The 13,812-nt window shown below is 43.8% G+C and overlaps 1 protein-coding gene across 1 annotated transcript in view; it reads right to left on the bottom strand.

The window, feature by feature from the left end:
- The window catches only part of LOC105208237 (cell adhesion molecule 2), a 41,604-nt gene extending 32,884 nt beyond the window's left edge, over nt 1-8,720 (bottom strand). The window contains exon 1 of the mRNA XM_026138100.2: nt 7,668-8,720. Within this exon, the coding sequence (XP_025993885.1) occupies nt 7,668-7,737 (70 nt within the window). The 5' untranslated portion in view covers nt 7,738-8,720. The remainder of the gene's footprint in view (nt 1-7,667) is intronic.
- Nucleotides 8,721-13,812: the final 5,092 nt, after the last annotated feature.

The raw sequence follows: 13,812 nt of genomic DNA on the forward strand, positions 1-13,812 counted from the left end.
TCCCCCCTCCCATAGTACTTTCGCACAGAATGAGATGAGTCATTTGATGTAAAGACACGTAATTGTTAAAAAAAAAAAAAAAAAGAAATAGATACGTAATTGTATATTGCAGCAAATTCCATTAACGTTTCAGTAAGATACGCGACGTGTAATATGTGACATGTCACACACGATATATACGTATCTTACCGTCTTTTATTTATTTACGGTCATATCGTAAATCTGCGACGCATGCGGAGAGAGTGATAAGCAGAATTACCCCGACAAGTGATTCTGTTTATTTTAACGACGCGCGAGGGCTCTCGCTTTAAAAACTCACCGCATGCGAAACAGCGCGCGATATACGTGCGGCCGGCGAATAAAAAATACAACGCGCCCGCTTTGTTATCATCTGACAACGGGCGAGTACGGCGACGTGCGTGATCACGTACTGCGGAGATTCGAGATTATGAGACAATTATTAAACAAAGCCCGTTTTCCCCCGCGCCTCTCCCTCCCCCTCCCCTCCCCCGCCCCTTCTCCTGTCTACGACATCCGCTATCGATTTATGCGACCGTCACCTTTGCATAAAGCGCGAGCAAATAAAAAGAAAATCGACAGAAAAATTCATTCAGCAAGAGAAATGGAGATTATCGCAGCTGAACAAGATTCTACATTGATAATGGTATAAAATTTAATTTTATCCAGCTACGTATAAAGTCAGATTCATCCGTAGCACGGGAAATGGATTAAATTAAATAAATGAATTTATTAATCAATTCCCTCTTAAACTTGATGGAACTGAGCTTTTCACGAGCGCTATTGTAAAAGGTATCGGTCTTGGCGTGAAATTGTGAAACTCATACAATCCCTGTGAATCAATTCTCATTTTTATACGTCTGCGCGTCTCGGAAAAACGTCAGATTTTACGCGACCAGACGCAATCGCGACGAGCTAATAAATCTCGTCCGAGCATAATTAAACCCTGGCCGGATGTTTCATACATAAAATTACGCGCGACAACGCGCGCGATAAAAAATGTAGCGTCTTTGATTGCCGTTTCGCATGGAGATCCAGCTTCGGCGAGGGGGACGAAAGTGACGGGATAAGACGAAGAGAGAGGGAGGAAAGTGTCGGAGTGCGTGTTGTTTTATTTAAACGTGGCCGTACGGAGCCCCTGCCATTCACCGAGCTTTATTGGAAATTGAGCCAATTATGGTATTACTTGGGTCAACGATCCATTGTAATACAGTTTCGCGGACGCTATCTACCGATCCCGAACGAAATCCGAGGGGGTAACCGCTTAATGTAATCGTGGGACAGTGTCTCCGAAATCGTTCGAAAATCTTTACGAAATCCTCGCATAATCGTTTTGCAATTTTGGATGTGATCATAAAGTCAGATGAAATCATCAGAAATTATAATCAAATCACCAGAAATCGTTTTGGATCTCTGTGTAATCATCATGAAATTTATAACAAAATGGTATACGACTGTCATAAAATTTGATGAAATCAGTGCAAGCTTTTGGCTTTTGTAATCAGTTTTTCATGTTGTCCTCGAGAAAAGGTTATCGAAAATTTTCACGATCCTTTTACCTTTTATCATAATGAATCCCAATAAAGTCTTGAATATATCTATTTTCCGAGAGTGGTTAACCTCAATCTAATTTTATTTCAAAGAAATCCGCAAATAATGGTGTTTCTTGTAAAATTTCTTTTCATGTAAAATAAAAAAAATTTATATATACTATATAAAAAAAATATAAATATATATATACATATTTATATAAAAAAAATATATATATATATACTATATATATATTATTAATAAATGTCCCCACTTTTTACCATAAGAGCATGATTTACCGACAAATACGTATTTCTAACGTATTATTATATTAGAAATTACAAATGCGTGCTCTTATGGTAAAAAGTGGGGTCATTCATTAATAATCACCCTGTATGTACGCACGCACGCACGCACGCACGCACGCACGCACGCACGCACGCACGCACGCACGCACGCACGCACGCACGCACGCACGCACGCACGCACGACACACACACACACTCGACGCGAGTTGCTACCGCGTCTCTCGATCGTTTTTAATCACGAAAAATTTGATAATTGCGTATACCATCACAAAAAATTGTGTAATCAGATAAAATTGTACGAAATAAAATGAGATCACGTGGAACAACAGTTTAGCCAGTGGTTACCCCCTCGACGAAATCCTTGTACGAGAGACATCGTATAACACGGATCGCTTTGCGCGAGGCCGCGTCGCGCCGACCGCCATCGCCATCGTCGACAATTTCAATTGGAAAAAATTCTTGACGATAGTCACTTGGCCGTTGTCGTCGGTGCTGTCCTCGCCGGCGCCGTCGTCGTCATCGAGCGGCGCTCGAAGGAAAGGAAATCGCCGCGCTCGCGGAGCGCTGACGATAATCGAGAAGTCGTGTTCTTTCGGTTTCGAGCGGGGGCGAGCCGCGATAGCGGGCGTTGGCGTTAACTCTCAGCCTCGCACACTTCGCCATCGGGTTTTGGTTCCAGCGCCGCGATCGCGGTTCAAAGTTCAAACTCGATTTAACTTTGAAATCGGGTGGTCCGCTCTCGTCCGCGTTGACCGGTCGATGGCTAAGTGCCGTCGCCGCCGACGCTCTCCCGCGAATGTCCCGTGAGTTCAGGTTCACTCTAATTGTCGTACCGCGATATATACATGTATATATGTATAATATCGGCCGTCCTGACATTTTTACGCGACGTCGCCCGCGCGCGCTAATGCGGGGCGAGTTTATACGTTTAACGAGGCGCACACGGGGGTTTAAACGCATGGGTTGCCTTTCTCTCTCTCTCTCTCTCTCTCTCTCTCTCTCTCCCCTGCCCCTCCCCTTCGTGCCGTCACGCGAATAAAATTTCCGCGATTCGCTCCGGTGTATGAAATACCTTGAATAATTCGTGACGCTTGTTGGCCAGGGGATGCAAATACGCGTTCTTTTTTTTTTTACTATCGTTATTTTAGGCTCGCCGCCGCGCCGCGCCACACGCCGCGTGAATTTTCAGGAGGAGGTCGTTCCTCCGCTCGAGCGGAGACGCTTCGTACGGAGGGTAAAACGAGGGTTAATTTATAAATATTCGATTCGCCCTTTTCGCTTTCGGCAATATTTGAAATTAAGAACGCAATGAATAACAAATGCCCCGCTATTTTGACTTGAGAAGGTATATTACATCTATATGTATAGCTACTTATACTACTTATAGTCTGTATATAGAGGAAGGTTGCCAGGACTGGCATAGGCTTAAATAAACTAAACACTGTATTATTACTGAATAAAACACGATTTGCTTAAATAATTAACAAATAAGAAGGGCACTTAAAAAATATTTTGCTGATGTAGCTAGATTTCTCTTGTTTTTTTTTGTAGCTGCTAAAAAGAGTTGTTTGTTACATGTAAAATTTGTAGTAGTAACAACTGACAATACAATCTTTCTAGAAAATATATGTAGGTCTCATTGTCAATTACATGACCAAATTTTGTAATAAGTATGATTGGCCTTAACATGAATAGGTGTCACGAGCAAATTTTCTGTTTAAATTTCGTAAACAGTTCAGATATAAATTCCGCCTCTGTTATTTAGATTGGTCAAGTTTCACACACGTGCGATATCACAATTATTTATTTACCTTGGATAGTTCTTTGCAGACAAAAAATTGTAGTTGTACTTGTGACATTTTTTTTTTAGTGTTTGACTAGAGAGTTTTCTTGTTTTATACTTTTATCTTTTAAGATTCACGTTTGTATTAACATTCATTAATTTTTATTCTTCAGATTCAGAACTATTATATATGTTTATCAACAATTTAATTTTGGCTATTTTGTTAAATTTTTATGTTAAATTTATCGTTTAAAGATAACAAATTGTATTAGTAAAATGTGCACTTATTTTAACACCAAGTAGATTTATACGATAAAAGACATGTATAGAAACATAAAATTTTTACAAACTAATTGTTTTAAATATCGTTACATAAAAATATATTAAACATGTTTATAAGAAGAATCATTATCCGCAGTGTAATAAAGAAAAAACGCAATACAAAAATTCTGCCTCTGTTATTTAGATTGATTAAGTATCAAACATAGGTGAACACGATATTTGATAATCATTTATCTACCTTAGATAATTTTTTGCAAACAAGAAATTGCAGTTGTACTTGCAAGACTATTTTTTTTTTTTGAGTGATGACATTTCACACGTTCATCGCTTCTTTCTTATATAAAATCTGCCAAAGATGAATTTTTAAAAACGAGAATAAAATCTGCAAGGATTTTCTTTGGCAAACGGCATAGTTTAGTTTAAACAATAGTGAGCAAATATATCATCGATAATATTGATCAGGTTGTAGTTCTAGCTTCCTAAAACTGTTTTATTTATACTTCTCTCTTTTATATTTTCCTCGCAGTACAGTTTGAAACATAAAAGTGCTGCGCAGCGTAAGCCGATACATCTTCTCCGCGAGAATAGACAATAACTACGAAATCTTCTTTACAATGTTGACAGATGTCGCATAATATCGCAAGGTAGAAAAAAGAAATAATACCGTACGGGATGAATTCACCAGTACACGCTAATAAGATGCAAAATGCATAAATTGAGAGGATTCAATTCTAGCCTCTTACAGACTTTATTGTTTACACAAAAATATACGTTATCACTTAAGTAATTAATTTACTTTACAACTTTTCCCCGACGGCGCTTCTCCGCAGTTTGAATTTGGCCATTACTGCCAATCACTCTTTTTAGCTTGCGTTGCGAAAACATTAATTATTACAAAACACGAAACAGTATTGTAAAAAAAAAAACTGCTCTATCATCCCCGACAGAAGACACTTTCCAGTTTGTTTCCTCACGTTTTGTTTTCAGCTCCCGTTTAAGAAATATTATTAAAAAAACAAAAAAACAAAGTGGCATTCCAGCATTGGCGATTTATTTTCTCTATCGTGTATAAAAAAAAATGACACGTACACCCCCATCATTTTTTCTAACGTTCCGTATCTCAGATTAAACGATGCCGTTCCGGTGAATCAAATTCGCCTTTCTTCTTTAAAATAGTCATCAAGGAATAGAGATGGGGGATATATATTTTCCCACAGGCGAACGGCCGATATGTAAATTTCGGAATGTATAATGCAGCGAAAACATTTGTACAAATAGCCTGGTCATCCGATAACCAGTCACGCGTATCATCGAAAAGCGTGTGCGCAGTCGCGATATGTTAATTCTCGCAAACACGATAATAATAATAATTTGCAAATGCAACGCGACGGCCCGAGATACTGCGGCGCTTTAAAACAGCGTAACCTCGGCATGCATATTGCAACGGGACAAATGAGGTGGAGGGTACGGTAATTGGCTGATCGTAAATAAACCGCGGGTGAGCCGCGCGATGACGTTCTCAGAAATCTTAATTACCTTCGCCGCGAGCGTGTCGCGTGACAGTGGCGGCGTTTAACGTAAACGGCCGGCCGGCCGGCCGGTAAGACGCGCTAAATCGCGCTGGTTTATTCCGACCACGGCGGCACCGGATGTATAGTTGTGAAGGGGGTAATTTCCGAACGATAATCGCTGTTTGAATCGCTGTCGATCGTCCCATTACCTCCGCCCCCGTCCGTCGATTTACAAACGATTAGTTACCCTCCGCAAACTCTCCGCCGCGTACGCGAAGACGACGACGACGACGACGACGACGGCGGCGGCGCGCGGTCGATTCGCCGTCGCTCGTGTCGAGTGCGTTTAATTAATTAAGAGATCGCAGCGAAATTTCGCCGAGCGCGCAGCGCGGCTCGCTAAAAATACGCTCGTCAAAAGAAAGTGGTTAAAGTGGCGAACTAATTTCAACGCTGAGAGCGAGAGCGAGAGCGATGTCGAGAAGCGTCCGTTGGAAATTTTGTAATTTCTTTAGCGACAATCTCGGAATTTTGTTTCTCGCACGATCGATGCGTATACGGCGGAGAGCGTGGCGAAAGGGCAATTCTCGAATAACAATGGTTCGTTCGAAGCCGCCGCCGACCGTTCCATTATCCCGAATGATTCGCAAACGGTTTGTACCCTACGCTCCACAAACTCACTATTTCGTAGGTGGGTAGGTAGGTAAAGACAGCGGCGGTGGCGGTGGTGGCGATCCCTTCCTCCCTCCCTCCCCCGCTTTTCGCGATCGCGCGGCGAATGTTTTAATTAAGTACGAACTTAAAACAAAGTTTCATCGTGGATACTAAAAATGCGCTCGATACTAGACGGGAAGTTAAATCAGCGAACTAATTTCGAAGCGAAACACACCGCTTCGATTGGACGATATAACGCGAAGGAAAGAAAAAAAAAAAAGTCGGCGGAACGGCGCGTTGGGGGATTCGGCGATTTTTCTGGCTGACTGTTATTCCAATTTATTCGAGCCGAACGAAAATAATTCGTGGAACTCGTCGCTGTGTAAACCGAGACGCGACCATTTAAATTCCATTTGATTCTTCGAGATTCCCCTCTCTGTTTGGCCGATAACTTGGACGTAATTCAATTATATATCGACTCTCTCTCTCTCTCTCGCTGCGCTCCGAATTTTTGTTTATCGCGATCGGAAGAGGGTTCCCTGCGTATTTTCGTACGCGGCTGGATATTGTTATTCCCCGGCGCTTTGCATGGATATACATAAATGCATGGCACTTTGTGTATACTAGCTTTTACTCGTCTAGCTTTTATTCTTCTGCTTTTTACCGCTCCATGTCACGTTGCATTTTGCCGCCGCGCGCGAGCAAGCTAGACGACGAGCTGCGTACAAGATGTGCATTCGTCGATATATATATATATGTACATATATATATATATATACATACGCGTATGTACCATGTACGTCCGCTCCATCCTCTTTGTCAACGATTTAATCGAGCAATTTCAAGGTAATTGCGAAATTCGCATTAGCAGCAGCCTCGTTAATTTATTAATTTGTCATATAATAAACGTCGTCGCCGGCGCGGCGCGACGCATCGGCGAAATAGCTCGAATTATTCTTCGAGCGCGGCGCGGCGCTTTAATTCGCAAATCAGCAGCGCGATTCATGTTGTCAAACTTGCGGACGGGACAATCGAAATATGCCTGGCACGTCAAACGCGCGTGCATACACGCATGCCAAAAATTGAGATTTCCATACCTCCTACGAGCGCTTTATTCGCGTAGATTCGTTATTGTCGCGCTGATTCGCGATAGTAACCGCGTCTCCTCCTCCAGCATTTTCACAATGAAATCCCATACAACAGGCACCGGTTGAAAGTTGTCCAACACGTACGGCGTGATAAAATCATTCAGCGTGTAATTTATTATTCTCATTAATTGTTGAAGAATTTCCACGTACTTGCACAGCTAATTGATAATCTGTCTCTCTCTCTCTCTCTCCCTCTCTTGCGCGCGCGCTTCACCCTTTTATAGATTTCGACGTTAAGAATCCACTCCGAGACGTTAACGGAACGTCTCTTTACTCGATCGCAAAACGTTTATATACGCTTTACTCGAGGAGAGCGGAGAGTGCGCTTTGAAACGTATAATACTTGACGCGACAAATCCGTCTCTCTCAATCCGCGTCTCGCGCCGCGCGCGACGTATTGTGCTTTATCTGAAAAATATGACCGATCGCGTACCTGAATGGATCAGCAGCGACGACAATACGAGAAGCCGGGGCAGTAGGACGGCGAGGGCCGCGCGCAACATCCTCGCTCCCGCGAGTGATCCTGGTTCTCCAAGATCTCGCCGGGGATGATGCTCCGCGACGATGATGCGCTCGACGGCGGCGGAGGCGGCCGCGGCGTAGCGCAACACGGAGGAGATCGACTTATCTCCCAACTCCCGCGACTGTCGTCACTGGCGACGAGTCGTCATCGCTCCTCGGACGCCGCAGGGTCGCCGGGGCCGGATAGGGGAGAAGGAGGACGAGAGGATCGAGAGTCCACAGCGTGACGATCCTCCCGGTAAACACTCGATTTCTCCCTCTCTCTCTCTCTCTCTCTCTCTCTCTCGCTCTCTCCGTCTTTCCCTCTATCAAACGCTCCGAACGCGTTGGATAGTCACCGGCGAGAGATCGATCTTTCGAAGCGAAAGATACACGCGCGCGATGCGACGCGGTACCCGCGCGCAAGGGACGCACGCGGTTCACCACTCGCGCGCGCAATGAGAATCACGTTTTCGGCGAAGGACGAAGGGATGATAGCGAGATCCAAAGAGCACGACGACGACGACGGCGACGGCGGCGGCGGTGACAGCGACCAGTGTTTCAAGTACTTGCGGCGACTCGTGGCGACACGCGACACATAATTTCCTACATGGCCGCCCCTTGACTAATTGAAAATCTATATACGGTCGCGTTACACGGGTTTCCACCTTCCGCGGAAAGCAGTCGGTACTGCGGCATCGGCACCGGAGGAGGACGAGGCGCCGAGGCGCCGAGGCGCGCGCGAGAGAGGGTTGGTGCGGCGATTCGAGTCGAATCGAGAGGGACGGGGATGCACCGACGTGTGAGGGAAAGGGAGAGAGAGAGAGAGAAAGAGAGAGGAATAAAGGAGGGGGGAGAGAAGAGAGAGAGAGAAGGAGAAAGAGAGAGATGCGACGAAGTCGAGGAGGTGGTAGCGACGGCAGTACTGCTGCTGCTGCTGCTAGTGCTACTGCTGCTGCTGCTGCTACTGCTGCTGCTGCTGGTACCGCTGCCGACTGTGGTGCTGGTGGTGGTAGAGGTGATGGCAGTGGTTCTGGCGGCGGTGGTGGTGGTGGTGGTTGTGCCGATGGTGGCGGCGGCGCGGCGGCGGCGGCGGCGCTCGAGGAGGGCGGAAGACCACTGGCAGCGCGGGGCGGAAAGAGCGTGAGGAGGATGGAACGATCGCGGGAGTAGTGGTCGAGAGGGGGAGGGAGGGATAAAGGGGGGTTGGGGGGTTGAAGCAGGAAAGGACGGCGGGGGAGGGCAGGCAGGGTGAGTGAGTTCGAGTTGGTTCCTGGGCGACTGCGCCGTTCTCCAAGTCGATGATCGCTGCAAAATCTTCCGTCTCTCTCTTTCTAGCGCGAGAAGCGTCCCCTCTCTCCCTCTCTTTCGGTGCGTTCCGTACGTACGCGCGCGTTTCTCACTTGCACGCTCGGCGCGTGGGTGGGTAGGTGGGTGTGTGTGTACGCGCGTGTAACAGTCGTGTACATGTGCATGGAAGAGCGCGCTCGCGCGTCCGTGCGGGCGCTAACGAAATTGGCGAAATACGCTCCGCTCGGAAGAGCGCGGACGGAGACTGCACCGCGTACCTCCGTCCCTCTCGTCGTCGTCGTCGTCGTCGTCTCACTTTCGACCGCTACCACGACGTCGGGAAAAACGGCCGGCGGACGAGAGGATAACGCGCGCAAGTTAGTTGGCGATCGTCCGGAGCGATCTTCCGTACATCGAGCTTAATCCTGTGGTCCGGTAATAGGATCGACCGACGATCCCTCTGGGAGTATCCGGCGCGACTCTCGAGATTTTCGAATTTATGGGGGAATTGCGGGCGTACCGTACGCTTCTTGAACGCCGCCGTATGGAATATGCTCCTCGCCATAAATCCGAAATTCCGAGTGGTCCGAACGACGTCGTTCCATTGTTGAGCCGAAAATGTAAGGAGAGTCTCTCGTCGTCGTCCTACGCGATTGTCCTGCGAGACCGCCCAATGACATTCGCCAGAGAGTCAGAGATATATTTTATTTATAAATCAAATCTACTTCGTTTCTCTCTTCCCTGATTGAATTTGAAATAACACAAAAATCACTCCGATATGAATCTGACTTGCATGGATGATGTTTGCACGCGTTTATAATGTATGTTGTCTATGACACATTGTCCTCGAAGCGACGGGCGTAAATGTTTCAGCGCTTAAAAGGCGTTATTTTTGAGCGTTTAACAAATAGAAAATGTAATCTGCTTCTATAAATTGGTAATCCGGTACATTAGATCGGAACGGTACCTGCAGGAGACCGGAGTTACCTTGCGCAAGAGGTGAATCGAACGTTGAGTTTCATTTTTACGTATTTCTGATGAAAGAAACATTATCGCAAAATATTCTATTATATTTATAATATCAAAGAGATACTTTACAATAATTTATCTATAGTTTTCTTTGCCACAAATACATAAGAACGAAACGCGACATTAACTCGTTTCTTGTGCCAATTAGACCCGGGCTCTCCTCCTTCAGTCAAGTCTATCAAATATTCCAGCTGAAATCTTTGGATAACTGGAAGTTTAATTACGATAATCAGAAATTCTAATTAGTACGATTACAATGCATTTCTATTGGTATAATCAAAAGATTTTTATTTTCAGTGTCTACGTGGTGTTATTTTCTTTTTAATTTGATTAAAACTTTGACGAATCAATGCATTTTGAAATTGTTTACAATATTAACACAATGCAATAACGACTTAAAAAAAATTACAATACACAAATCGGAATTTAGTAGAATTCAATCAGTATGATGGAAAATAGTGGAATTAAAATTCTTGTAAAAATCACCAGATGAGCATGATCAGTGTCTTCTGTTAAATGTACCAGAATACTTAATAGCTTGAGAATTTTGTGATGACACAATTTATATTTAATTAGAATGGCATAAATTTCTAGTGATGGATGGGTCTAGCAAAAGGTATAATTCGAAGTATTGGTAAAACTGCATATTCAGGGCAGTTCGATTTCATCTTGATTTTAATATACCCCTACACAGAAAAAAATTGAGTATCAAATCAACAATTCATTGTTTTATATATAAGCGAGAATATGAAATCTTTTTGGCAGAATTTATAATCTTAAACAGACATAATTTGATTACATGAAGAGAAAAATTTTCTTCATGTAAGCAAATATATATTATGTCTGTTTAAGACTAAGATTTTATATTCTTGCTTATACATGAAACAATGAATTGTCGATTTAATATTAATTTTTTTTCTGCGTATATTGTCAAGATCATCGTCCCGAGTAACCATTGTAAAATTTTAATTGCCACCCGTGTTAAAACGTTCTTGACAATCAACTTCTTAATCACTTTTTCTAATATTTCAAACAGTGACACAGTGAACATTTCCGAATAGATTTTTTATTTAATATTAGATTTCTACACGGATCTTTAACTTTTCACATAAAGCAAGGCCTATACCACTCCATGCTGAGAAACGGTTCCCCCGCTCGAGCATTTAAACATGTATATGCAAATAATACGGAATTTACACTCACAATCAGTAAAGTATAAGTTATGTAATTTAATATATATTTATATAATTTATTTGTTAATAACCTGCTGACAAATAACGCGCGACGGCCAAAGTTTTGCGATTGTTGCTCAGGACAATTGCAACAGTACCTCGACAACATGTGTCAAGGTCATTGAAACGGGTGAGTTCACTTAACATGCAATGTTACCAAAGTTTTACAGATCCAACCAAAAAATGGTAACCAAATCCCATAATTAAGACTCGGTTTTTTATTATCTGATTAACCGATGGTTAAATTTTGCCTCATGTTTCACCCAATGGGCTTCATCCGTGATGATGCCATAGGTGAAGCTTATTGGCTAAAACTTCAAGTTAAGTTTAACCATAAGTTAACTGGATAATGAAAAACCGGGCCTAAGTTTGGCAAACGTTTCAACTGTGAAGTTGTATTTGTTCCCTCCAAAATGCATTCTATCACATACGTCTCGCTGGTCGAAACATCTTCCTCCTCGCCACTGTATCGTTCCAGAGACAACGCGCAGGACAATTTCAAAGCTAAATCGCGAGCAAAAGAAACAGCATTATGTTAACAAACGTAATTAATGTATACCACACGACGTGGGTAGCTACTCGGGCTATGTGGCCGTAGAGCGTGGGTACTCGGGAAATCTCGGGGATGAGTATTATTCCTTATTTGAACCATAAGCTCGGTATCAACTCGCTCGCAGTAGTGTAATGGGCTTCTCCTACGCGCTACGTCAAAAAAAGGCATAAAAAGAATAAAAGGAAGGGCGTTTCGTGCAGCCACTCGCGCACTCGGCAAGGAGCACCTCCGAATATATATATATATATATATATATATATATATATATATATATATATAGAGCAAAAGAATTTCTCTCGCATTTCGAGTTATTGCACTTGACAGGTTTCTCGCCCCTGCACTCACTCCGCCACGTTACCCACGGTGAGTGCCGGCGAGCTTGCGGCGAGAAACGGGAAATGGGAGGATAAGGCGAAAGTTAGTTGGTGATCGTCCGTGCATCGAGCTTTAATCCTTTGTCCCGGTAACGGGATCCTGGCGTTAAATCCCTTCGGTCTCGCATCCGCGGAGGATCTTTCGTACTTGTCCAAATAAGGGCGGTAATTTAACACCGCGGAGACGAGCGAGAGGGAGAAAAAGAGAGCGAGCGGTCATTTCCACCCGCTCGCTCGTATCTCGCCCGCCATAAAATCCCGAATTTCGCCCCTCGATTGACTTCTACATTATTTTATCCTTCCCATCCCATATTCCTCTCTCTCTCTTGTTCGACTTTTAACCGTTACAGTTTTATCCGAATATCGACGATAGTTTTTTCTAAAATTGCAAAGACTGAAACGATGGTATAGGTCTTCTCAACATCGACAAATTTCAAATGCAATATCGTCCGCAATTTACTCGAGAAAGAAATTCTCGCATATTTTTTTCTCCGCCTCTTTCCCCGTTCCAGTCTCGCATTATTCGGTTTTTGTTAGTAATAGCTTTCGTGGTTGTTCTTTAAGGCGAAAGCACCGGGAGCTAACATTTTGACTACCGGCGAATCCCAAATAGGTCACTTGATAGACCTCCCGCTTGGTTATTTGATAGACTTTTGCGGTTTTTCGACTTTCCATCTAGCCCGCCCTCTTATAGTGCGAGCAGTTCTCTCGCGCTCGTATCGAAACAACATCGGCGCGGCGCGGCGGTCTTGCAACCCTGCGAGTATCGAATCCGGCAATGTTGTCCGTCGGGGAATTTTAAACGTGAGTAATCCGGCTTTCTACTTGAGAGATTCCAGCATTTTTCAGGCTGTCCATTGCGCCTTCACGCTCTTTAATCTTCAGCGGTAATGGGGACCGCTATATAAATAGCTCCGTTTGGAAAAAGAAGATGGCCGCCGCAGAGATGCAACGACGTTTTAATAGCCTTTTTTTTTTTTTCAAAAAAGGTCGTCGCGCAGAATCTGCTAATTAATTTTGACGAGTAGTTTTCTAGCTCTCTCTCTCTCTCTCTCTCTCACACACACACGAAAAGGGAAAAGTTCTGTCAACCGTAGCAATAACATAATATTGGCACAAACGGTACATCAGCAATATTAAACGTTATTTGTGGATCGAATCAGAATCGCGTCTTCGTCGCGCTCTTGGCATAGTTACACGTTACATAAAGCAGGTGGAAGAGTGTTTCGCATAGTTTCTCGTTGCCACGAGATACGCGCCGTGATATCATAGAATCTCTTTCGCATTTGTGAAGTTATCGCGCTTGGCTGCTCTCTCTCTCTCTCTCTCTCTCTCTCTTTCTTTCTCTCACTTGTGTAAACAGGATATTTCTATAAGGCAAATTTTTGCCTTTCATATATATTCTCACTTTCGTGTTATGTTTTCTTTTTATTTCGTGATTCTATCGAGATATAAAAGCGAGGATAAGTGCTAGAGGCACGGTTAAAATCTACCGGTGATCGTTTGAGATCATTTCCTGTGTATCGAGCTGAATCCTGTAATCTGATAACAGGATCAGCCGCCGCCAGCTTCTCAGTCGATCGGAATTTCGTTGGCTTT

Source organism: Solenopsis invicta, chromosome 3 (assembly GCF_016802725.1).
Source record: "Solenopsis invicta isolate M01_SB chromosome 3, UNIL_Sinv_3.0, whole genome shotgun sequence".
In the NCBI taxonomy this organism is placed as follows: Eukaryota; Metazoa; Arthropoda; class Insecta; order Hymenoptera; family Formicidae; genus Solenopsis; species Solenopsis invicta.